We start from the raw sequence: 25,681 nt of genomic DNA on the forward strand, positions 1-25,681 counted from the left end.
TAACCCATGTCAGCTACTTTGAAAATCCAATTTCACCACTTTTCCACCATTTTTGGCCTTTATTAACCCACTGTAGCAATTTTTAAACCAATTTTAATTCTTTTTTTTAACAAAGAGGATTTACATTTTTAAGAAGGCTATTTACTACTCAAATTATTGAAAAAAGGGATTGTTTCTTTGAGAAGAGTGGTTATTTTTTCAAGATAAATATGAAATATGGATATCACAGCTTAACTTTACAGTGGACCATGGTTTTGTTGACCTCCATGGGCCCCCAGTTTGGCTGGACCCTAGAAAGCTCTCCCATTTATCCCCCTTTATGGATGGCCTTGTCTCCACATGACTATTCTTGAATGTTCATGGCTGTGTTCAACCAAGGCTGAGAAGGTTGAGAACCACTGCCTTAAAGCCTTCATTGATAAAAACGAGGATTAAACTTGCAGGAGTTGCTCGTCTACCTGGATAAAAGTGCCAGACTAGGGTGGTTTTTGTTGATCTGCCTGTCAGTGACAAAGACGTGAGTCATCGGTTTTAAAACCTTAGTATCTTTTGGTCAAAATGATTCAAAAACACCACAACTCCCCTTCTAACTACCGGTGGATTTTCACGGTTAAATTTCACCGCCCCGTCTCGTCTATCTGCACCAAATCTCTGACTCGAGTCTGCACACAACAGCAACCGATCAGCTGCAAAAAAAAAAAAAAAAAAAAAGAAAAAAGTTTCTTCAACAGCGTATAACTCAAATATAGCGAGTTAAGAGGTTCACTGCTTAATCAAAACCAAATATGTTCTATGCAGAGCATATTTTCATCGACAGAGTAATTAAGCTCCCCCTAGAAAAGATCCTGAAATACAAAAAAGAAGGGAAAACAGCAGAAAGGAGAACAAAAAGGCACCTCTGAGTCGTCTCCACATCAGAGTCAAACACCAGTTTACAGTACAGAAAGAAAAAAGGAGCCGTCTTCACGCGTGTCCGTGTTCTCACTCACAAATGGCACTCAGAGTCTGTACACGACGAGAGATTTCAAAATGACCATCAGCCCGACAAAAAGATCATTATTATCATACACAAAGTGCTAAGAGAACCAGTGATTGAAGATGCTGCACCAATAGCAGCCAGAAAAGGCCCTTTACTTTAAATAGATCAATCTGTGGCTTTTTTTGGTCAAAAGTGACTAAAAACACAATTATTCTCAGTCTCACTAAAGCTTAGCTCAAACAGAAGTTTTAACTCCTTATTTACACAGAACCACAGACTATAAAACTCCAATAAAATGGGAAGCTATCTGCAGAATTTAGCGGACAAACGCAGGAGACTTTTTAAAGCTGTGATCACAGTAAAACCAGCCATTGTGGGGCTTTCTCCTCTCTAGGGAAATGCTTAAAGAGTTGCAGGTGTTTGTTTTTACACAAATATGAAAAGTGTCCAGGGAATCTCTGAGTATTGTTGTTTCAGGTAGTAAAAATGGGATGCAAGCTAGGATTTTAGCAGGGTTTCTGCCACTTATAATCAATCATTACTGATACTTATAACTTTACATTTAAAGACAAGGATACAAGCAGTCAATTGAGAAAGTTTTGCTATATTTTGTGATGTTTTCTGATCTGCAGGGGTTTGGAAATGAGGTGTAATCGAAGCAGATGCAGTGATGATTTTAAGCAGGGATGGTTTTACTGATTTGAGGCCCTATGATCAATCAAAGTGAGTAGACAAAATAATTTGAGCCATCTCAAACTCGGCTAGGTTGAATAAGACCTAAGGCATCCTGCTCTGGCGCCCTAACCACCCAGCTCCTTCTGCAGCGAATAAGCAGCCACTTCACTGAAAGCTCCTTGTCCTATCTCTGAGGCCGAGCCCAGACGGCCTCCTGAGGAAAACCCAGTGCTTGAATCAGCAATATTCTTGCTTTCTCTACCCAAAGCCGTTGACTGTCAGAGACTGATTGGTATTAAAAGCTTTAACTGGCTGATTTTTACCCGATTCTGCATCCCTAGAGAGAGAAAACATACGATTATTGGCTTTTAAATCTTAAACTTCTAGTGAAGACTGAGAATGTTTGACACTTCACCACGACCAAAAGCTAAGCTGAACTTCTTCATTGTTTTACTGATTTGCAGCTACTTATTTTAAAGAGATTCAATCGTGTGCAGCGACTTTCAACCCTCAACGGATAAATGCCAGAAATGGTCAGGTCTGTTTCGTCGGACAGCCTTTGAACCATTCTATCTGAAGCTTTTTTTTAAACGCTGGTTCTCCAAACAGAGCGAATCAGCTGCCTCCATCAGCAGAGAGGTGGCACTACATGCTACGGTAATAAAAAAAAAAGATTCATGAGAAAATTTACAAAACAAACGATCAGTGATTGAGATCTACGTCTGCACAAATGAACAAAGAGAAAAAAAGACAAATAACGTCTTAAATATCATTGTTAATGTGTTTTTTTTCTACCGTATGTCTTCCTATCGATAAAAAGGCGGGGGGGGGGGGCCTCTAGGAGGCTGGTTTCTTCAGATCCCTGATCTGTTTGATTAGGTACGTCTTCTCGTCGTTGAACTGCTCGTCGTCCGTGCGATCCTTCTGGAAGCCGCTCAGGAAGTCGATTAGTTTGGTCTGGTTCTTGAGCAGGATGTCGATGATGGGCTGCGTTTTGTTGGGATTCGCTACGAAAACCTGAAAGGGAGGGCAGAAGGTGGGGGGTTTAACGCTTTACCAAAAGAAAGAATTTTTCATCTCTCTCTCTCTCTGATCTCTTGATCTCTCTCCCTCTGATCTCTTTCTCTCCCCTTGATCTCTCTCCCCCACTAATCTCTCTATCTCCCTCTGTTCTCTCTCTCTGATCTCTCCATCTCCCTCTGATCTCTGTCTTTCCCTCTAAACCTCCCTCTCTTTGATCTCTTCCTCTGATCTCGCTCTCTCTCTGTAATCTCTCTCTCTCTCTCTCTCTCTCTCTCTCTAATCTCTTCCTCTGATCTCTCTCTCTCCCTCTGATCTCTCTCTCTCCCTCTGATCTCTCTCTCTCCCTCTGATCTCTCTCTCTCTGATCTCTCTCCCTCTGATATCTCTCTCTCTGGTCTTGCTCTCTCTGATCTCTCCCTTTCCCTTTGATCTCTCTCCCTCTCCATCTGATCTCTCTCTTTCCCTCTGATCTCGCTCTCTCTCTGTAATCTTTCTCTCTCTCTCTCTCTCTCTAATCTCTTCCTCTGATCTCTCTCCCTCTCCCTCTGATCTCTCTCTCCTTCAGATCTCTCTCTTTCCCTCTGATCTCTCTCTCTCCCTCTGATCTCTCTCTCTCTGATCTCTCTCCCTCTGATCTCTCTCTCTCTGGTCTTGCTCTCTCTGATCTCTCCCTTTCCCTTTGATCTCTCTCCCTCTCCATCTGATCTCTCTCTTTCCCTTTGATCTCTCTCTCTCTCTCTCTCTGATCTCTCCCTTTCCCTCTGATCTCGCTCTCTCCCTGTTATCTCTCTCCCTCTCTCCGATCTCTTCCTCTGATCTCTTGCTCTCTCCCTCTGATCTCTCTCCCCCACTAATCTCTCTATCTCCCTCTGTTCTCTCTCTCTCTCTGATCTCTCCATCTCCCTCTGATCTCTGTCTTTCCCTCTAAACCTCCCTCTCTTTGATCTCTTCCTCTGATCTCTCTCTTTCCCTCTGATCTCGCTCTCTCTCTGTAATCTCTCTCTCTCTCTCTAATCTCTTCCTATGATCTCTCTCCCTCTCCCTCTGATCTCTCTCTCCTTCAGATCTCTCTCTCTCCCTCTGATCTCTCTCTCTCTGATCTCTCTCCCTCTGATCTCTCTCTCTCTGGTCTCGCTCTCTCTGATCTCTCCCTTTCCCTGTTATCTCTCTCCCTCTCCATCTGATCTCTCTCTTTCCCTTTGATCTCTCTCTCTCTCTGATCTCTCCCCTTCCCTCTGATCTCCCTCTCTCCCTGTTATCTCTCTCACTCTCTCTGATCTCTTCCTCTGATCTCTTGCTCTCTCCCTCTGATCTCTCTTTCTCCTTCAGATCTCTCTCTTTTTTCTCTCTGATCTCGCTCTCTCCCTCTGATCTCTCTCTCTCCCTCTGATCTCTCTTTCTCCTTCAGATCTCTCTCTCTCCCTGATCTCTCCTTCAGATCTCTTTCTCTCCCTCTGATCTTTCGCTCTCCCTCTGATCTCTCGATTTCTCTCTGAACACTCGCTCTCTTTGCAGCCAAAGGTTGCTCTGACTAGAGGGAGGTGAATATTTATGCACTGATTCAACATTTCAGATTTTTATTTGGTTGACATTACTCTGTAGAATTTTTTTTTACTTGACATTAAAGTTTTTGAATTTTGTCTTGTCAAAATAGCCAAATTATATTGTCCACGATCGATTTATAAAGTCAGAAAAAGGGTAAAACATCCACGGTCAAATACTTTTTATTATCGTCATCTTTTCTGTCTTCCCAAAATGCATGGATCTGCTTTTTGTAAACAGCTCTATTTATATATTTGCTAAAGGTTCCACATCATATGTAACATAATTTGACATCTGGAGGTATGGATAAGTGCTGTTTCCCTAAAATGTTCTGTAAAGCATCTAAACACCAAGCAGGTTCCATTATGCTGCAATGCTGTCATCCCTTTAGCTGTCCATTCTTGAACATTCTAGTGTCACTCTACCACTGATCTCTCTGTCTAGGCCTGAATAACAACAGTGACATCTAGTGGTGAGGATGGAATCCTGAACCCTGCACCTGCTGGCTAACAAAATCCATGTTCAACAGAGTGGCTCCTCTAACTCTGTAAGAGTGAGAGGCTAAAACACAGATTCTATGATGAAATAGCCCCATATATTTAGAAAGTCATGATTTATAACTCTGTGCCCGTTTTTCCAAGGGTTCAAGGCCTCCAAGTTTATGTAATATTTATGTGGTGTAAACCTTTACATTTCAGCACTCTGACTCCTTCCTAAGTCAGATTTGTACAGCCTTTTGCAGGTATATTCCACCAGAACAGGTTCCTGCATTTATCTATAGTTATTATAGAGATTTTATTTATTATATAGTACTTTGTGCTATGATTGCTAGAAACCAGCCTTAAGTCATCAAACAACAAAAAGAAGCATGAAAATCTAAAAACCCGAGTGACTTCAGCTATCATATCTTTCTCTGTAGTGTAAAGATATTTATTTCTAAATGCATGGATCCTTATTTAAAACGTCTGAGTGTGGCGTGTTTCACCTTAAAGACGTGGAAGGCCTCAAACTGGATGTTGGGACTCTTGTCTCGGAGCAGATTCATCATCAGCTTCAGATTCTCAGGTTTGCTGATGTAGCGCGTCATCACCGTGAAGTTATGTCGGTCCAGCAGCAGCTCGCCCAGAAGCTGCAGGAGAGAGAGAAAGGAGCACATATGAGAGGAGGTAGGCTCCTGACTGCTGTACAAGCAGGTGTAAGGTTGTTTTGTAACTGTATTTTAGGTTCATAGCAGTGTAACTCAACCCTGCTAAACCAAAGAGCCAAACTGTTGAAAAATATCTTTGCAAGAGCCACAATCTAAGAGGTGAAAAGTGGGTGAAAGAAGCATTAAATATAGTTTAAAGCTGGCAAAATAGGTGAAAAAGCTGCAAAAAAGTGGCCAAAAATGGGTTACAGGGGTAAAATAGGAAGAAAATGGCAAAAACTGGGTGAAAAGTGACAAAAATGTGGAGAAACAGTGGCAGAAATGGGTGAGACGTGACCAAAAAATGACTTAAAGGTGGCAATAACGGTACAAAAAGCAGAAAAAAGGTGGCAAAAAAATTAGTGAAAAATAACTAAAATTGGCAAAAAGGTGAGGGAAAATAGTCAAAAATAACTAAAATTGGTAAAAAGCAGCAAAAAGGTGGGGAAAATGAGTCAAAAATAACTAAAATTGGCAAAAAGATGGGGGAAAATGAGTGAAAAAAAAATAAAATTGGCAAAAAGGTGGGGGAAAATGAGTGAAAAATTACTAAAATTGGCAAAAAGGTAGGGGAAAATGACTGAAAAGTGACTTAAATTGGCAAAAAGCAGCAAAAAGTTGGGGGAAAAAGAGTGGTAAAATAACTAAAATTCTAATAATAATTATAACTTTATTTATATAGCACTTTTAAAAAACAGTTGTTTACAAACTGCTTTACATACAGCAAGAGCAAAAACTCAGCTCTGTAGCATCAAACACGAAGGGAAGAGCATAATGTGGACATATAACAAGGAAAAATAAAAATGAAAATGACACAAGTAGAACTGGAATGAGAGTTACAGTAGAAGATTGTAAAATCTAAAACATAATGGCGTCAGTGAAAAGCAACGATTCCTATGATAATATTTCAAAAGATATGGTAGGATGTGGGAGGAGGAGAGAGTTAAATGCATATATTCAAACAAACAACCAAACAAATACATGAAGATAATGACGATAATGACGACATCATATCAGTGGGGATAAAATAAAGATAAGATTCAAGACAGAAATGTAATAGAGATGAGAACAGATAAGTAAAATTCAGGTAGGTGAACACGAGATAAAGAAGAAAATTAGCATGAGAAGAGTATAAAATAATAAAAAGAATAAGAAGAGTAGTGTAAATAAAAGAGAAGTAATGAAATAGATAAATAGTTAGAAGGGACATCACATAAAAGCAAGTCTATAAAAGTGAGTTTTAAGGAGTGATTTAAAAGATGTCACCGAATCTGCCAGCCTTATCTCTTCGGGCAGGTCATTCCAAAGTCGAGGAGCCCTGACAGCGAAAGCCCTGTCTCCTTTAGATTTCAGCCTCGACTTTGGAACGACCAGGAAGCCCCCGCCCGAGGATCTAAGGCTGCGCAGTGGCTCATAGGGGGTCAGCATTGCAGAAATGTAGCCTGGTGCTAGACCCATACGATCTTTAAAAGTGATCAGTAAAATCTTAAAATCAATTCTAAAAGTAATGGGTAGCCAGTGGAGGGAAGCAAGGATAGGGGTGACGTGATGTCATCTGTTAAAACCAGTTAAAAGCCTAGCTGCTGTGTTCTGGACCAGTTGGAGGCGGGAGAGTGATTTATTTGTAATACCGGAAAGGAGTGGGTTGTAGTAGTCCAGACGAGAGAAGATGAATGAATGGATAACTCTTTCAAGGTCAGCAGGGGGCAGTATGGATTTAATTTTGGATATGGATCTGATTTGGATGAAGCAGGACTGGACTATTTTCTTGATGTGTGGTTCGAAAGTGAGGTTTGAATCAAAAGTAAGCCCTAAATTTCTTGCAGTTGGTGTGATGTTGGAGGAGAGTGGACCAAGAAAACTACTAATCAGGCTGGTGTTTGGATTTGGGTGATTGAGGAGTATGATTTTGGTAAAAAGCAGTAAAAAGGTGGGGGGGGGGGGGGGTGAGTAAAAAATAACTAAAATTGGTAAGAAGCAGCAAAAAGTGAGGGAAAAAAGAGTGGTAAAATAACTAAAATTGGCAAAAAGGTAGGGGGAAATGAGTGAAAAGTGATTAAAATTGGCAAAAAGCAACAAAGAAGTGTGTGTGGGGTGTGTGACATGTAATGGCTGGAGGTGCCTTAAATGGGCAAAAAATTGTAAATAAGGGCAATGGAAATATACAAACAAAAAGTAAAGTTTGACAATTAAAGCCTACTTTATAAGTGTGGGAAATAAATTGCAATGGATAATTCTGAGGGCAAAGTTTCCCCTTTTTATGGTTTTCTGGGGAATAATATTTCAAATTTAGACATAAAAGAGCCACACTTTGATACTGGTTTATAGGATGTAAATCCAGTTTGGAGGCGTTTACACACCAGGCCGTAGTTAAACACAACAGATAATTACAGATCAGTAAAGAGAGACAAACCTTTAGAGACTGCCTCTTGGTGACGTAGTTCTCCGAGTGCAGCAGCTTCTCATAATCTGCAAACACCTGAAACCACATCAGAGACACTTTAGCATTCACCTTTAACCATCTGAGATGAAAATAAGACTGAAGATTTTAAAAAGCACCACAGGAGAGCATCTAAACAAATCAGATCGATGTGATGAGGAGGAGGTGATATCTGGTTTGACACGTCTACATGAACTTCAGTGATGCGTTGATGGAAAAAATCTTGTTTACATGCTTGTTTCAGTAGCTGGATATCTTTCCTCAGTGGTTGACAGAAGTGTAAGCCAAAGATCTCTTCCTCAAATTCTTCTTCCCCTCTCCTTCATCGTTCTCCTTTTTTCTTTCCCCTCCTTCTTCCATTTCCTCCTCCTGTTTTTCTTCTTCTTTTTCTTCTTCATCTGCCTTTTTTTGTCCTCCTTTTCCTTGTTCTCTTCTTCGTTCTTTAACTTCTTGTTTCCTTCTTCCTCCTGTCTCCTGCATCTTCACCTACATCCTTCTTCCCCTTTTTCCCTTTCTGTTTCTTCCTTTGTCTTTGTCCTCCTCCATCTTCTTCTTTCTCCTACTCCTCCTTCTCCTTCTCAGTCTTCTTCATCTTTCCTCTTTACTCCTCCTTTGCCTTCTTTGTTATTCTTCTTCTCCTTCCTCCTCCTTCATTCTCCTCATCTCTCATCATCTTCTGCTCTTCTTTCTTCTTCCTGTCTTCCTCCTTTATTATTGTTTTTCACCTCCTCCATCTTTTCCTTCTGCTGTGTTTTCTTCATCTTCCTCCTTCTTCCTCCTTATTTGTCTTCTTTATCTTCATCTCCTTCCTCCTCCTCCCCAGTCTTCTCTCCATCTCTCTACTACCTCCTCCTCCTCGATTATTTTCCTCCTCTTTCCTCTCCTTCTTGATCATCTTCCTCCTCCTGCTTTGTCTCCTCCTTCATCTTTCTTCTCCTTCTCCATTATTTTCCTCCTCTTTCGTCTTCTTCTCCTCCTTTTCCTCCTCCTTTATCATCTTCTTCCTCCACCTTCATCTTGCTTCTCCTTCCTACTCCTTTGCCTTCTTCCCTCTTCTTCTTCCTCCTCCTCCTTAATTATCTTCCTCCTCTTTCCCTTTATTGTCCCCTTACCTCTCCTCCTTTATCATCTTCTTCCTCCTCTTCCTCTCATAGTCTTCACCCATGCACAGATGTAATAAACCTGATGTACAGAAACCAGATTAACCCGTCTACATGTGCTGAATGACCCAGATTAACAGAATCTTCAGACTCTGATACTGGCTTTTATCTGAAGAAGTTTATCACGTTAGTGGACTCTGTTAAAGTCGTCTCCTGAGAGCCTTCCCTCCTGGTGACGGCGGGACAGCTGTCAACATTTAGGAAAACGGCGGTTCTGTGCAGGTTTCAGCCTGGGACCCCAAGGAGCCTTCCCCCTCTGGATCCTGCCGGCATAGACCGGATCTTTGTACACTCTGACATGTTTCCAGTGATTTATTTTCCTGGAACTTCATGAGTCTGAGACAAAGCTTTGAGTATCGTCTGCCTTGTTTTCCTGCTGTGTGAGTGGCCGCAGCGTGTTCGATGACACGCTCCTTTATTTGGGTGTGTGACTGGCCCATTGAGCAGCGCGGTGGCCGACACCTGATCCGGTGGAGGATCAGCGTGTGTTTGCTCTCTGGGGGTCCCCGTGGTCGGCGGTGTTTATGACTCTAAATAGCTCAGATGGTGCGTGATGTTGGTGCGTAGAGTTAAAGTTAGAGACGGAGTACTTCCACCCAAGATAACAGAAAGCTCGTCCGTCATCAGACTAATCCTCTGTGGAGAAAAGGTGTTAGGAAGTGTAAAAACACTCACAGCGTCGTAGTTCTGTTCAAGGTATTCAGCCACCAGCACTTTGTGTCTCGTCAGAAGATCCTGGGGAGAACAAACCCGTTCATTACTTACAGTCATGTTTGTGCTAAATGTAGAATAAAAACATGACGACGCTGTAAAATAGCAGCCAATAAAAGGCCGGATTTTTTCACTCAAGCAGCCAAAAACTAGTTAGTCATAGAGCAGGGGTCATCAAGTACATCTGCACAAGGGCCAGATTCAGTCTCAACAGAAAGTCTGAGGGCCGGATTTTCAAATACACAAAAATTGAATCAATATTTTGGTCTGATAGAAATGTTATTGTAGTAGTATTTGTATTTTCTTTGGAAATGTGGGACATTTTTAGTCATTACCAGTGAGATCTATCCCTGTTATCTATAACTCAGCAGGCCACAAGGAGACAGGTCTGAAAACAGAACTGGCCCGACCCCTGAAGATCCCAGAGAATTCAGCACCAGATTAACCCATTTTTGACACTTTTTAAAACTTTTACCCCCCTAACCTCTTTAACCCAATTTTTCTGCAATATTTTAACCCCTTTTGAACCATTTTCCTGCATGTTTTATCCCCTTTCTGCCATTCTTATCATTTTTTGCCACTTTTCTTCCATTTTTGCCACTTTTTAACCTCTTTTCATTACATTTTTCAACACTTTTCCAATTTTTAACCCATTATTTATCCTTTTTGTCTGTAACCCAATTCTGCAATATTTTTTCCCTTTTGAAACACTTTTCCTGCATGTTTTATCCCCTTTGTGCCACTCTTCACCATTTTTGCCACTTTTTAACCCCTCTTTGTGACTTTTTTGCACTATTTTTTCTCATTTGTAATAAATTTTTGATCCCTTTTGCCCCTTTTATTCCTCTTAAACCAATTTTTGCCACTTTTAACCTCTTTTCACCATGTTCTTTTGCCAGTTTTGTCCCTCCACAACCCATTTTTGCTACTCTCTAACCCAGTGATACTCTGGAGCCACATGTGGCTCTTTTGTGATGATTGTGGCTCTTTAATGTCTGAATTCAAATTTTATTCCCCCAAAAAGCCCTTAAAAAGGTGAAACTTTGACCTAAGAAGTTATCCAATAATCAGTTTGTTTCTCAAGCTTGTACAGTTGGCTTTAACCGTCAACCTTAATTTTTATCTAAATATTTCCATTGCCCTTATTTGCATTCCTTTGCCCCATTTGCATTTTTTTCCACTAATAATCCATTTTTACAGCTTTAAGCTGACTTTTGCCTCTCCTTTTTGCCACTTTCTGCTCGTTTTTGCCCCTTTTCACTAGTTTTAACCTCTTTTATACTGCTTTTTGCAACTTTTTCCCCATTGTTTGCCATTATTTCCCACTTTTCACAGTTATGCTGCCTTTTACCATTAAATGCCACTTTTTTTCCCTCATTGTTGCCCATTTTTCCTACCTTTTTGCCTGCCGTAGTCACTTTTCACTCATTTTTGCCATGTTTTTGTCGCTTTTTGACCATTTTTGCCACCTGTATCTTTTTTTTTGTCACTTTTAACCCAATTTTTTTGCCATTTCCTACCTTTTTTCCCCACTTTTCCCTCCTCATTTATGTCAGTCCACCCAGTTTTTGCCATTATTTCCCACTTTTCACACATTTAAGCTGCCTTGTACCATTACATGCCACTTTTTCCCCCATTGTTGCCCATTTTTCCTACCTTTTTGCTGCTTTTTGCCTGCCTTATTCACTTTTCACTCCACTCATTTTTTGCCTTGTTTTTGTCGCTTTTTGACCATTTATGCCACCTGTATTTTTTTTTGGTCACTTTTAATCCATTTTTTTTTGCCATTTCCTACCTTTATTGCCACTTTTCCTCCCCATTTATTTCACTTTTCATCCATTTATTTTTTGCCATTTTGTTGCCACTTTAAACCTTTTTGCCACTTTTCATCACTCAGATTGTGGCTCTTGCAAAGGTATTTTCCATAATTTGGCTCTTTGCCTGAGCAGGGTTAAGTATTCCTGCTCTAACCCATTTTCTCCACTTTATCTGGTCATTTTGCAGCACTTCTGCCAACCTTAACCCTTTTTTAAATATCTACTAATTCTGACAGTAAATTTCAGTAGAAACAGATCTAATGTGAAGTCATTCTAAAACTACTTCAGTATTAATTGTTTGTGGGATGGATTTAACAGCTGCAGACTTTTAAAGCCAAGGGATACTCTTAAAACTGAAACATCTTCTTTTCCTCCTTTTCTGAAGTTAATGATCTTTCCGGGGCTGGACAGGAAGCTTTGGGGGCCTGATGTGGCCCCCGGGCCACCAGTTGATGATCAGTGTCATAGAAGCTTCAAAATCTTGCATGTCAGACTTTTTAAAAGCCTTCATTTTTGTTCAATTGATTGATCAACTTCTAATTCTTTTTAGGACCCCTGATAAAGATGGAAAACTTGGGTAAACACGTGTAGTTTTCTTTAGAACAGCAGAGCAGATTTTCCCTCCTTTTTTAAAGCCTATCTGAACTTAGCTTGAGCTCTAATTGCTGTGATGACTGACATTGATTCTGTCTTCTCAGTAAAATTAAACAACATAAAGTGACTGTTAAAACAAAATATCCCCAGTACCTTAAAGGTGGCGAAAGCGTCAGAGGCGATGTCGAAGGTAGACATCTCCACGTAGCTGAAGAAACAGTGGAAGTGATCCGAGTGAAGGACGATCTTGGCGAGCGGCTCGTGGCGGATGCACTCCCTCAGCATGATCCCACAATTCAACGCTACCTGGGGAGTCTCGTACCTTCACACAGAGAGGACGTGTCAGCTGACCAGAGTCTGACATGCTCAGTTTGTCTGTGTTTGTGTTTGCAGCTCACCCTTTGAGCAGTATAAACAGAACTTCTTGATGGGAACAGAAATATTCGACAGTGGGACTCCTCGTGCCGATCTGCCTCCTCAGGATGTTGTTAAAGATCTGACACACGTCCTTCTTCCCCTGAGAACATCCCACAAATATAACAATCAGTGGTCTGTTCTTTATTTTAAATTCTCTCTTCTTTTCTCTAAGTTGCATTATTTCGTACTTGAAGTTGCTGATTGTGGCTAAAGGAAGTTCTTTCATTCTTACCTCAAAGTCTATGACTTGCAGGTTTTCTACCAGAGAAATGAGCAGGCCGCTGTTGTAGAGCTCCTGAGCCAGCTGGGCCACCGTCTCAGTGTTAGGCTCCTTATCGTTGCTGCCGTACAGGATCTCTTTCATCGACACCAAACACTTGGAGACCTCCTCAGACGCCTGCAAGACATGAAGACGAAGAGCTAATTCAGACAAAGATGGTCAAAACTTCAACAGCTTTTTGATAACACATGCTTTAGATGATAAAATACGTTCAACAGGGCTGAAAGTATAAAGGAAAAGAGAAAAAGGCACTGAAGAACTCAAAAACATGTTGACACCTCTTCTTAAACATGCAGGAAGTAGCAGGATCTTCTTTGACTGCTCCGTCCTGTCACTGGCTAGCACGTTTGGTTTTTGGGTATCTACATTTTTAGGAGAAACTTGTCTTTTTTGCTCTTTGTTATCCTTACACTACTATCAACAGACTCTTACGTGGAGGCTGGAAATCAACAATGACTAAATTAACCAGATTTAGTTTCCAGGATCTTATGGGGCAAAAAGTGGCAAAAACAGGTAAATGTGCCAAACATGGGCAAAAAAACAAAAAAACGCAAAAATGAATTAAAAGTGGCAAAAAAATGGAAAAAGGGGCCAAATTGCATATAGGGGCAATGACAATGTACATACAAAACAATAAAGGTTGGCAATTGAAGCCTACTGTATAAGTGTTGGAAACAAACTGACTTATGTGACCTGTAAAGGATAATTTCAGAGGTCCAAGTTTTCCTTTTAAAGGTTTTTCCGTGGGAATCAAAATTGAATTTAAGACCTAAAAGATCCACGTGAGGCCCAGAGCCACACGTTGATTATCACTGCTGCAGAGCCACAGAAAGTCTGGACCTCTACCAAACTTGATCCTGAGGTTGACTGTTGGGGTTAATTTCCTGGGTTAGATCTGAGCTGACAGAGAAGTGTCAGGAGATGATGGGGCCGGGACGTTCCTTGTTCTAATTCACAGAGTCCTGTCAGCCCTCGGCCCAGGACATTAAGGTATTTACACACATGCAGGAACACGGAGTCTCCTCAGGAGTGAAACGGTTACTGACGTTTATGATAACAACGATAAAATTACCTCACACTTAGTCATATGGTTCACATTTTTATGAGTCTTTGAATACCAATGTGTGTCAATCATAACAGTCGTGTTTTTAATTGTTGTGATAATGAAGCAGCCCTAATCCTGGATAAAACAGCTAGCTGGGAGAAAGGGCAAAAGAACAAAATCCTGCTGCTTTCTCCAAGTTTCTGTGGAGGTGTCGAAGTTCTCAAGAGCGGCGATCTCAACTGAGAAATCACGACTCAAATTTCTGAAAACTTTCTACCACTGAATTTAAGAATGTTTGGACCTTAATACAACTTAACAATCTAACTACACCATGGTAGAACTGATAGTTTTCGTCACATTAACTGTGACCTCTAGTCCCCGTCCCTACCTTGTCTGTCTTCTTGTCCTGTTTGACCAGGATGGCCAGGTTCTCCTTCAGCGTCCTGACGGTGTCTGCCGGACTCTTGTGGGATTTACCAAACAGCGGCATGATGGGAACACACTCGCCTTGGGACCTGGAGGACAAAAACAACACACTCATTAATGAGCATTCAATGCCAAGCTGGATGCAAAAGGAGCAGTGGAACAGCTGCAATCCAAATATGGTCATCAAAGTCGCCACCGGCAAAGGCAGCAAACCCAGACCTGAGAAGATCTTTCTGAGATCACCTGCTTTCCAGAGCTACCACCCGTTTACAACAATACCTTTACTACAACAGCCACATGTAAGCGTGATAGAGATCCTGCTGTGGGTCATCACCTGGCAACGCAGCTCCAAAACCAGCCTGAGTGGAAAGTTTGGGGTAAAACGGGATTAAAGGCATGGCTGACCTCTGCTTTTACACACAACAATCCTGACTTTTAGTCATACTTCCCTCAGTCTCTTCTGTCTCTGATACAACTGAAATGATGCAGATTTATCTATTTATATTTAGGTGAAGGTTAGTGTTGATTCATAAGAGATTAATCACCCTTTAAATGTTTTTCGCCCATTACATTTACCCTTTACCTTCATTATATTCTGCATGTTTTAAAAGGAGATTCTTAGTTATAAATTATATGATATCAGCCTTTAGAAGCCTTCCTCCATGCTAAATATATCAAAGACGTGGGCAGTGATTTAGTAATTATAAAGACTTTTTTAGAGGCTTTCTTCATCCTTTGGTATGATCAGTCGACAAGAGTGACATAACAGCGTTTGTTTGTGTGTTAGGATTCCTCTAGCACCTTAGAGACACATTCCAGGGTCATCACTGGTCTACACGGGTGAAACTGCAGCTCTATAATCCTCAGACAGTCTCAGTCAAAGTCAGCATGTTCATAAAGAAAATAAACACGGTAGTCTTAATCATCAGTGTGGATTCCTGCTGAATTTTCACTGATTTCAGAGCAGAATAAGTTGAAGACATTTCTTGCATAACATATATTTATAACTATAAAAATGTGCCTACCGTACCAGCTTTAAGTCCAAAATAGTTGGGACATGTGGAAGATGTGGATAATAAACAGAATATAGGGATTTGTTAGGGTTTAAGAGACAATATGTTGATTTTTTCACTGAAATGTCTTTTAATTAAATTAATTAATTAAAAATGAGGTCTTAAATTACGTCAACTATTTCCAACAGTTTTCAAAGCTTGGATAAATAATCAATCATTCAATCATGACTGGAATAAATGATGATTTTATTTATAGTTAGAGATGTATCTAAAGAGCCCAGAACAACAGCTGAGAAACTAGTGAAAGAGTTAGAAAGACTTGACGACCCTGCTTTATGATGATTGAATGTTGAAAATCCAAAGGCCAGGAGAGCCACACTTTTACCTGAAACCACTCATTTTTTCTCTGGTGTATGTCTTCTATCTGCAAATTCCTCATCTATTTTGTATATTCCTTTTCTTTTTTGTTTTCCTGTGCTGTCTGTCCGCATCTTCCTCCTCCGTCTGTCTGTATCTTCCTCCTCCGTCTGCATCTTCCTCCTCCGTCTGTCTGTATCTTCCTCCTCCGTCTGCATCTTCCTCCTCTGTCTGTCTGCATCTTTCTCCTCTGTCTGCATCTTCCTCCTCTGTCTGTCTGCATCTTCCTCCCCTGTCTGCATCGTCCTCCTCTGTCTGCATCATCCTCCTCTGTCTGTCTGCATATTCCTCCTCTGTCTGCATCTTCCTCCTCTGTCTGCATCTTCCTCCTCTGTCTGTCTGCATCTTCCTCCACTGTCTGTCTGCATCTTCCTCCACTGTCTGTCTGCATCTTCCTCCTCTGTCTGTCTGCATCTTCCTCCTCTGTCTGTCTGCATATTCCTCCTCTGTCTGCATCTTCCTCCTCTGTCTGCATCTTCCTCCTCTGTCTGTCTGCATCTTCCTCCACTGTCTGTCTGCATCCTCCTCCTCTGTCTGCATCTTCCTCCTCTGTCTGCATCTTCCTCCACTGTCTGTCTGCATATTCCTCCTCTGTCTGTCTGCATATTCCTCCTCTGTCTGCATCTTCCTCCTCTGTCTGCATTTTCCTCCTCTGTCTCTCTGCATCTTCCTCTTCAGTCTTTCTGCACCTTCCTCCTCTTTTTGCATCTTTCTCCTTTGTCTGCATCTTTCTCTTCAGTCTTTCTGCATCTTCCTCCTCTGTCTGCACCTTCCTCCGTCTGTCTGTATCTTCCTCCTCCGTCTGCATCTTCCTCCTCTGTCTGCATCTTCCTCCTCAATCTTTCTGCATTTTCCTCCTGTGTCTGTCTGCATCTTTCTCCTCTGTCTGCATCTTCCACTTCAGTCTTTCTGCATCTTCCCCCTCTGTCTGCATCTTTCTCCTCAGTCTTTTTGCATCTTCCTCCTCTGCCTGTCTGCATCTTCCTCTTCCCTCTGTCTGCATCTTTCTCTTCTCTGTCTGCATCTTCCTCTTCTCTGTCTGCATCTTCCTCTACCCTCTGCCTGTGTCTTCCTTCTCTGTCTGCATCTTCCTCCTCTGTCTGGATCTTCCTCCTCTGTCTGCATCTTCCTTGTCTGTCTGCACCTTCCTCTTCTATCCTCCGGCATCTTCATCTCTCTCTCTCTGCATCTTCCTCTATCCCTTTTCATCCCTAACAGCTTTGGCAGATGGTAGCTTAACTTGAGTCTGTTTCTCCTCGAGGTTTATTCCCATTTAAGGGAAATTTTCCTCGCCACTGCATCTTTGATAAATGTTTCTCAGTGCTGAGCTCATTGTGGATTAATTTTTGGGTCTTCATTAATAATATAACTGAGCGTATAGTCTAGACCTGCCCTCTTTGCACAGAGTCTTTAGATAACTTAATCTGTACTATACAAATGAAGACTGATTGATAAATCCCTGAAGGCTTCTCCGAAGGTTCTGCACTAGTTTTAATACGAGGCTTGTATTTTTCTCTGGTGCTGTCAGAATGTCAGTGTTTGGGCATCAACAGTAAAAAATTGCCCGTGCATGCATGAAGGCTGTTTAAGTATTCTGCTGCAGCCACACATGATGATGTTTAAACCCTCAAACAGGACTTTAAAGGGTCTTAAGCTGAAGCGCTTATATTTTTAGTGCCATTCATCAAATATTTATCCATTAAGGACCTAAAAAGAAAAAACTACTTTTCACAACCTGGAGAAGCCTCACATGCTGCCTACATTATAATTCCGAGAAATAAGGGTTCCAGTGAACTTTGTGAACCATACGGATTAAATCCAGGGAAATCTAGAATAACTAACCATATTTCTGTGCATTAGGTGTGATGGAGAGGATTTGTTCCAGCCCAGGGTCGAGCGTGAAGAATTTAAAAGATCCAGGAGGAAGTGGGGGCATTCACAATCCAGTCCAGGTCAAGAACAGGGAAGAGAACTTGTGACCGCTAATCCTCATCTGGGAATGTTAATGGGCATTACACTCCCTTTACTCAAACTTCATTCCTCCACAGCACACTGAGCAGGCGTTCCTCCACCTTTGCTTATCTCTTTCAGCTCGCACACAGAGGAAAAATTCCACCAGCTCAGCTGGAGACACACCTTAACTACTGAAATTTTTACACAAACACTGAGGCTGAGTGGCTCCCTGAAAGCCTGAATAATAAGGCTGTAAACTTCTTATCAAAGAAGCTTGACGGGCGCTGCAACACGACGTCTTCAGAGGAATGTCTGCCTCTTTACACCTGGAGGTAAACATGTAAAACATGGATTAGTTTTCTTTCATTTTGTACTGACATTACCAGTGCTAGCAACCTTTTCTCTTCAAATTTCTGCACAGAAAAGCAAATCTAATCCATAAAAAATTCACCAAGGTTATATTTCTACATTTACACACAGGCTTCAACGCCGCCATGTTGTTTCCTGCTGGAGTGACCATGAATAACAACGACAGAGCTAAAACACCAAACCTCTGCAAAGTCTGCATGTAAACGTCAGAGCCGCTGAGCTTCTTCATCTCATGTGTATTATACCAACATCTGCTCAAAAGATTGGGACAAACAGAGGTACAACTCCTGGTTCTAGGGCAGGGGTGTCAAACTCAAGGCCCGGGGGCCAAATCCAGCCCATGGTACAGTTAAACCCGGCCGGCAAGATCATTAAAACTTTTATTATAGCTGGCCAACATATATGAGGTCTGCAGATGTCTTCAGTATAAAAATGTAAACCTCAATGATTTAAAATATCCAAAGTCATAAACTTTGAAAGTAAAAAAAGAAAGAATTATTACTATACTACATATACTACTATAAATATGACTTTTTATGTAGTATTTTGACCTTCTGGATTCCCAATCTTAAAATTTAAGTCCTATTTTCACCTTTTAAACTCATCATTTTAAATGTATTCTCGATTTTGCACCTTTAAAACTCATTATTTCCAATTTTATCTTACATTTTGACCTTTAAAACTCATGGTTTTGACTTTTTATCTCATATTTTAAAGTTTAAAATGTATGATTGTGATATTTTTCATATTTTGATGGATAAAACTCTGATTTTATTTCATATTGTGACTCTTTAAACTCATGATTTTGAATTTCTTAATGTGTCTTAATAATTTGGACCTTTAAAACCTTTTATTTTGAATTGTATCTCATATTTTGACGGATAAACCTCATGATTTACAACTTTATCTCATATTTTGACTGATAAAACTCATGATTTCGATTTTTTTTAATCTCATATTTTGAATTTTAAATGTATTATTTTGAATTCTATCCCATATTTGGACCTTTAAAACTCCTGATTTTGATTTTTTTTATCTAAAATTTTGAAATTTAAACGTTCTATTTTGAATTCTATCCCATATTCGGACCTTTAAAACTCAGGATTTTTGAATTTATCTCATTTAGTTGCATTTTAAAACCTTTTTTGACTTTTAATTTAATGTTCTGACCTTTTGATCTTATAAGTTTGACTTTTAATCTCAGATTTTGAGCCTTTAAACGTATCACTTAGACTTGTTTAATCTCAAAATCATCCGATCATCAGTGCTTTTTTCATAGTTTATTACTGATGATATGATTATGACAGTTTGTGGTTAAATGTTGACCCAGTTCAGCCCTCGGGTTAGACCTAAATTTAGAATCCGGCCCCTGCTGTGGTTGAGTTTGACACCCCTAATTTAGGGGATAAAATCTACTAATATGATGATCCTCTCAGTTTCTATCTGGTGTATATAGTAAAAGTTTTGTGCAACTAAATTTGCAACAGAACCAACATTAATCCACTGGTGCATTTTCATGCATTTCCAAGCAGCAAAACTATTGAAACTGCTCCTTTAAACTCACAGATTTACAGCACTTATCACCACAATAACACAACAGCAGACACTGTGGACATAAAAAGCCCAACATGAGGAGTGGGAAGCCGAGTATTTCCCAGGATGGCACTCAGACAAAGTGGTTAACTCCAGAACGCAGTGGATTTATTACATCAATTTTAGCTCTGTAATAAAAATCTCACAATACCACATAAAACCCCAGAATGCCGCTCAAATATGAGCAGCTAGAGTTTTCTGGAGTTGCCGATAAGGGGCCGTCTGCAGCAGGACCACAGGACGAGTCTGCAGCAGCGATCGGTGCCAACTTCATTTCCTTCAGATGAGTTATGAACGAGTGAAGGTCTTCTATACTGACACAGAGGCAAAGGCATCACTACGAGATTGGACGTCGCACCATTTGCTTGCTCCATTTAGGGGGAAAGCATATCTTTACAGTGTGGGCAACATTCTTTTACATGTGAGGTGATTAACTGAACACAGTGTTTGTTATGCTGGACACTTTCAGTGAACTGCATTTGCAGATTTGTGCACAGATCTTTGTACGTTTCTGCAAATACTTTTGCAACAATAATAGCTCCAAATCAAAAAGGCTCAAAGTAGCAAACGTTTTGGCAACTTGAGAGTCAAATTGCACCAACTATGTTTGATGAAAGTGGGTGAAAGTAAAGCGAAATTCAAAAATGTGAGGAAAAGGTAGAAAACATGGCAGGAATGCATTGTGTTGTTTATGTTGTTGGAAAATGAGAAAAATAAAGTTATAAAAAAAAAAGAAAACATGGCAGGATTAGTGCTGCAAAATTTTGCCTTTTCAATATCTGTCAAAGTGGAAGCAAGCAACAAGGAAAAGGTGACAAAAGTAGGCAAACTTTCCTGCAAATTTATCCAAGACTGAAACAGCCGATAATAACCGTTTAGTCTAATATCCTCCCTTGTTGTTGCAGCTGTAGCTGAATATTTCTGATTATTAAAGATTACTTAATAGATCCTCTTTAATCATCTGATCAAACTTCCTGAGGTGATGGAAATGTTAAGCTGGAGGTGACTGAGAAGCCTTGGTTTTCACTTGTAGCCTACTTAAGACTGAGTAAATGTTATGTAATGGAATTAATCTGGTGCCCAGTGGGCTCCATCACACAGAGAAGGCTGCTCTGTTTAAGATTAATCTAGAGAGAGAGAGAGGGAGAGGCTCCACATCCATCCCCAGTATTCATTTCTCTGAGACAGAGTTAAATAAAGAAGGCGGGATAAAGGACAATCTGACATCACTGAGGTAACAGTCTGACTTTAAATAATTACAGAGAATAAACTTTTTACTGAAAATCACAGATCAAGCTGAACCTCATTCAGTTTAGTTTGTGTGAATAAAGTTACAGATACAGTGCCTATAAAAAGTATTCACCCCCTTGGATGATTTATGAAATTTTTAAATGATTTTATAAATCAACCATGGCAGATATAATCTAGCTCTTTAGACAGCAAAACTAACAAAAACTTCCTAATGTCAAAGTGAAAACACATTTAAAAATCAACACACACCTGGAAACAACAATTTAACTCCATTCTTCTCTGTAACACTGCAGTGAAGAATGGCCACGATGCTGCTGAGAAGCATCCCCGCCGCATGATGCTGCATAGAAGCATCCCCGCCGCATGATGCTGCTGAGAAGCATCCCAACGGCATGATGCTGCTGAGAAGCATCCCTGCTGCATGATGCTGCTGAGAAGCATCCCTGCTGCATGATGCTGCTGAGAAGCATCCCCGCTGCATGATGCTGCTGAGAAGCATCCCAACGGCATGATGCTGCTGAGAAGCATCCCAACGGCATGATGCTGCTGAGAAGCACCCCAACAGCATGATGCTTTTCACTACTTTGCCAGGACAGTTTTGCTACATTTAGTTCATTTTCCAGACTTTTGCTTCCGATTTTTACTATTCTTTAATCCTTTTCCACCACTTTTGTTTCATTATTTATTCCCTTTGTGCTACTTTTTTTTTTTATCAATTTTTGCAACTTTTCAACTATCTGCCACTTTTTTTAACCCTTTTCATTACTGTTTGCACTGTTTTTTTTTTTCAATTTAACCAATTTTTGATACTCTTTGCCCCTTTATTCCTCTTTACCAATTTTTGCCACATTTTAACCTTTTTTCACCACTTTTCCAGCCAATTTTTGTCCCTTTGTGCCACCCCACAACCTATTTTGCTGCTAAGCCCTTTTCACTTCTTTGATCAGGCCATTGTTGCAACATTTCCACCAGTCTTGACAAATTTTATATATATTTTTGAAATACTTACTAATAATAGCTGACAAGTGAATTTCTGTAAAAACCGATCAAGTGTTTAGTCATTTCTAAACTTTTTCAATATTAAATGTTAAATTAATTTTGGGGTGGGTTTAACAGCTGCAGACATTTATTGCCAAACAACACCTTTAAAACCAAAACTTGTGGTCTCGTGTCACGCTTTTAACCATTTTGCTAGTTTTCTTCTGTTTTTGCCATTTTTAATCCTTTTTCATTAATTTTTGCACTATTTTCTTGCCACTTTTGAACCAATTTTTGCCACTCTTAAAAACCCTTTTCACTAGTTTGCCAGGCTATTTTGCCACTTTTAACCCATTATGGATAGTTTTTCCCCTATTTGCCCTTTTACCCCTTTTAAACCACTTTTCCGACATGTTTCATCCCCTCTGGTCCACTCCTTTATCAATTTTTGCCATTTTTGTTCTATTTTTGCTACTTTTTAACCCATTTTCCTGACATTTTTCACTATTTTTGCAACTTGTAATCCATTTTTGAAACTTTTTGCACCTTTATTCCTCTTTTACCATTTTTTGCCACATTTTAACCTCTTTTCACCACTTTTCCTGCTGATTTTTGTCTGCAACCCAGTTTTGCCACTTTCTAGCCCTTTTCCACCATTTTAACTGGCCATATTTGCAACATTTCTGCCAACTGTAACCCTTTTTATTTTTACATATTTACTAATAATTGCTGACAAGTGAATTTCTATAAAAGCAGATTAAATGTTAATTCATTTTAAAACTATTTCAGTATTAATTGTTTGTGGGATGGATTTAACAGCTGCAGACATTTAAAGCCAAAGGAAACTCTTAAAACCAAAACATCTCCTTTTCTGAATTTAATGATCTTCTGGGGCCGCACAGGAAGCTTTGGGGGGCCTGATCTGGCCCTAGGGCCACCAGTTGATGATCAGTGCCATAGAGGCTGAGATATCTGCTAATGAGACAACACTAGTTTGACCTCTGCAGAGTGCGGTCAGACACATGAAGGACTGGATGTAGCCTATAGATGTAGGAGTGATGACATATTTCTGCTCTAAGCAGGATTAGAAGGGTGACCTTTACTGACTCGCCAGCTTAATGTAAAAGCAAACATGTAAAAAGAGGAAAACCACACTCTCATCTTTACCGGATGTTTACTGAATGAACAGGTGCTCGTTCAGGAAACATCCAAACCAGCACCTCATTCATGAAGCTGAGGCTTCCTTCTTATTTTTACAGTTTTTATTCAGATGCTCAACCATCCTCAACACTCTCCCCTACGTGTCATTTTACATCCAGCTGGTAAAGCACTGATTTCTCATCATTCACAGGCTTGATTTTGATTGTTCTCCTGATTTTTATCACAGGACCCAAAGCAGTGAGCTCATCAAATAGCATGGATGCCTTTGGCAGCCTGAGATTAAGTCACACACACAGTCAAATATGCATGGGCGTCTTTGATGACTAACATCAGAGTCATTTCATCGTAGCCTGATAGCGATGGTCACACCTACGTGTCATTCAGTAGTGGTGGATACGACTTTGATGACTCGTGCTAAAAGCAGGTTTCACATCAGCCCGTCCACACACTCGGAGACTAACTGGTTTCACAGCATGCATGCTTTAAACTCTGCACAGAGCTTTGAACGCTCTCCAACGCCGGTCTGAAGCATTAATGCAAGATCTCTGCAGGAGATAACTTTTTACTACTTGTGTTTCTGATTCAAGTTAAATCTCTCATGAGGAGGCCTGGAGGAATGCTTGAAATATCTTCATGAAGTCGTGGCGGCTCTAAAGACTGAAGAAGGAAGAAAGGAAGGTGTCTGAGTGCCGCTGATGAACGTCACTTCTTCTGACTGTCTGGAATGCAGAGGCAGACATTTGTGATGTACTGTAACACATGCAACTGGAGTTTAAGTCCTGTGGAGCCGCAACTGTGACGTCAGCTGTTGATTACAATAGGCGGACTCAACCTGCTGCAGTGGCGGCCTCTTTATTGAAATCGCGGTCTCGACCGAACTTTAGATCGACCTGAAGCAGGGCTGTCAAACTCAATCACAGAAGAGGCCGGATCCTGAATTCAGGTCTAACCTGAGGGTCTAACAGGGTCCACATTAAACCACACTGTCAACCTCATTTTCACCAGTAATAAACTATGGGAGAAAATTAGCACAAAGACAAAATGATTAGTAGGCATAAAATCTGAAATTAAAAAAAGTCAATAGTGCACCTTAAATGTCAAAATATGAGATAAAGGTTAAAATAATGAGAAGAAAAGGTCAAAATATAAGATAAAAAGTCAAAGTAATAAATTGAAAACATCAAAATATGAGATAAAAAGTCAAAGTAATAAATTGAAAACGTCAAAATATGAGATAAAGGTTAAAATAATGAGAAGAAAAGGTCAAAATATGAGATAAAAAGTCAAAATCATAAATTGAAAAAGCTAAAATTATTTTAAAAAGTCAAAATTCTAAGTTTTAAATGTTAAAATATGAGATAAAAAGTCAAAATAATAAATGTAAAAGTTTAAAATATGAAATAAAAAGCTCTAATAATCAATTGAGGTCATAATTATGCAATGCAAAATTGAAAAAAATGAAATGAAAACACAAATTTTTCTGACTTAAGGATATTTGATATCATCAAGGTTCCGTTTACAGTTTTTAAACTGGAGTAAATCTGCTGACCTCAGAATTTTGTTCCAGTTATATTAATAATAGGAGATTTTGTGGGCCGGGTGTAACTGTATCACGGGCCGGATTTGGCCCCTGGGCCTTGAGTTTGACACCCCTGACCTAAAGGGAAGACAAGACCCCACCCACTGAGCTCCCCTTCCTGTCAGCTAGCTAGCACTGAAGCTTGCTGGTAGTCGCATCTGCCTGTCAAGCTACCTGTCAATCAAATGAGACGAGCCAATCAGTGCGCAGTTTGGTTTTTCCTAATATAATGGAAACGACCGTGGTACAAAAAGGTGCATCATGTCAGTATGGACCAAAGTCTCTGAGGAATGGTGCCAACACTGTTGAAACTATGCCAGAGAAATTAAGGCAGTTCTAAAGGCAAGGTGTACCTAATAAAGTGGCCGCTGAGTGTATAGTGGTGGCTAGGGCTGGACATTTGAATTTTGATTGTGATTTCAATTTTGGCTTCTCATGATCATAAAAACATAACAATCGAAGAAAAATGATTAATGTGTGCTTCAAAGAGTATTTTAGGTTGTGTTTTTGGCTGCTATTACTGTTTTTTGCATGTTGCAAACTTTGCAAGTTTTACTGGAGTGCATGTAGATTGGATATTTATTTTTATTTATTGTTTTTTATTGCTATTATTTAATATATTGTTATTATTTTACTTGTTACTAATGTATTTTTGATTGTTCTTTTATGTTGTGGTTCAATAAATACTCAAATTTTGAAATCAACGAATAATCGTGTTTATTAATCGCGATTTCAATATCAACCAAAATAATCATGATTATTATTTTTGCCATCATCGTCCAGCCCTAGCAGTGGCTCAAGAAGAAGAGGGGCTGGGGTACGAATATTAAGCCTGCAACTTCGACCTGTAAAATCCAACCAGTTCATCCTGAGAGAGTGAACACACGTGGAAAGTCTGCAGAAATCGTGGGCATGCATGTCTATGACGTAGGGATGTAAGGATCCTGGATCACAGCACGTCTGTGCTGTAATACTCTGAACAGTGAGGGGTGCTCCTACCTTTGAAAGGTCATGGGTTTGATCCCCAGCTCTTTTAACCACATGTCAATGAGTCCTCAGGAAAGACGCTTAA

At 40.1% G+C, this 25,681-nt stretch overlaps 1 protein-coding gene across 1 annotated transcript in view; it reads right to left on the reverse strand.

Annotated features, from left to right (window-relative positions):
- Positions 1 to 285: 285 nt before the first annotated feature.
- Positions 286 to 25,681, reverse strand: part of cab39l (calcium binding protein 39-like) — a 29,694-nt gene continuing 4,298 nt past the window's right edge. Inside the window, exons 2-9 of the mRNA XM_041782170.1 lie at positions 14,258 to 14,384; positions 12,777 to 12,941; positions 12,526 to 12,644; positions 12,281 to 12,449; positions 9,681 to 9,740; positions 7,819 to 7,884; positions 5,205 to 5,348; positions 286 to 2,671 (exon numbers count right to left, since the gene is read on the reverse strand). Of these exons, the coding sequence (XP_041638104.1) occupies positions 2,492 to 2,671; positions 5,205 to 5,348; positions 7,819 to 7,884; positions 9,681 to 9,740; positions 12,281 to 12,449; positions 12,526 to 12,644; positions 12,777 to 12,941; positions 14,258 to 14,359 (1,005 nt within the window). The 5' untranslated portion in view covers positions 14,360 to 14,384 and the 3' untranslated portion in view covers positions 286 to 2,491. The remainder of the gene's footprint in view (positions 2,672 to 5,204; positions 5,349 to 7,818; positions 7,885 to 9,680; positions 9,741 to 12,280; positions 12,450 to 12,525; positions 12,645 to 12,776; positions 12,942 to 14,257; positions 14,385 to 25,681) is intronic.

Source organism: Cheilinus undulatus, linkage group 24 (genome assembly GCF_018320785.1).
Source record: "Cheilinus undulatus linkage group 24, ASM1832078v1, whole genome shotgun sequence".
NCBI classification, from domain to species: domain Eukaryota; kingdom Metazoa; phylum Chordata; class Actinopteri; order Labriformes; family Labridae; genus Cheilinus; species Cheilinus undulatus.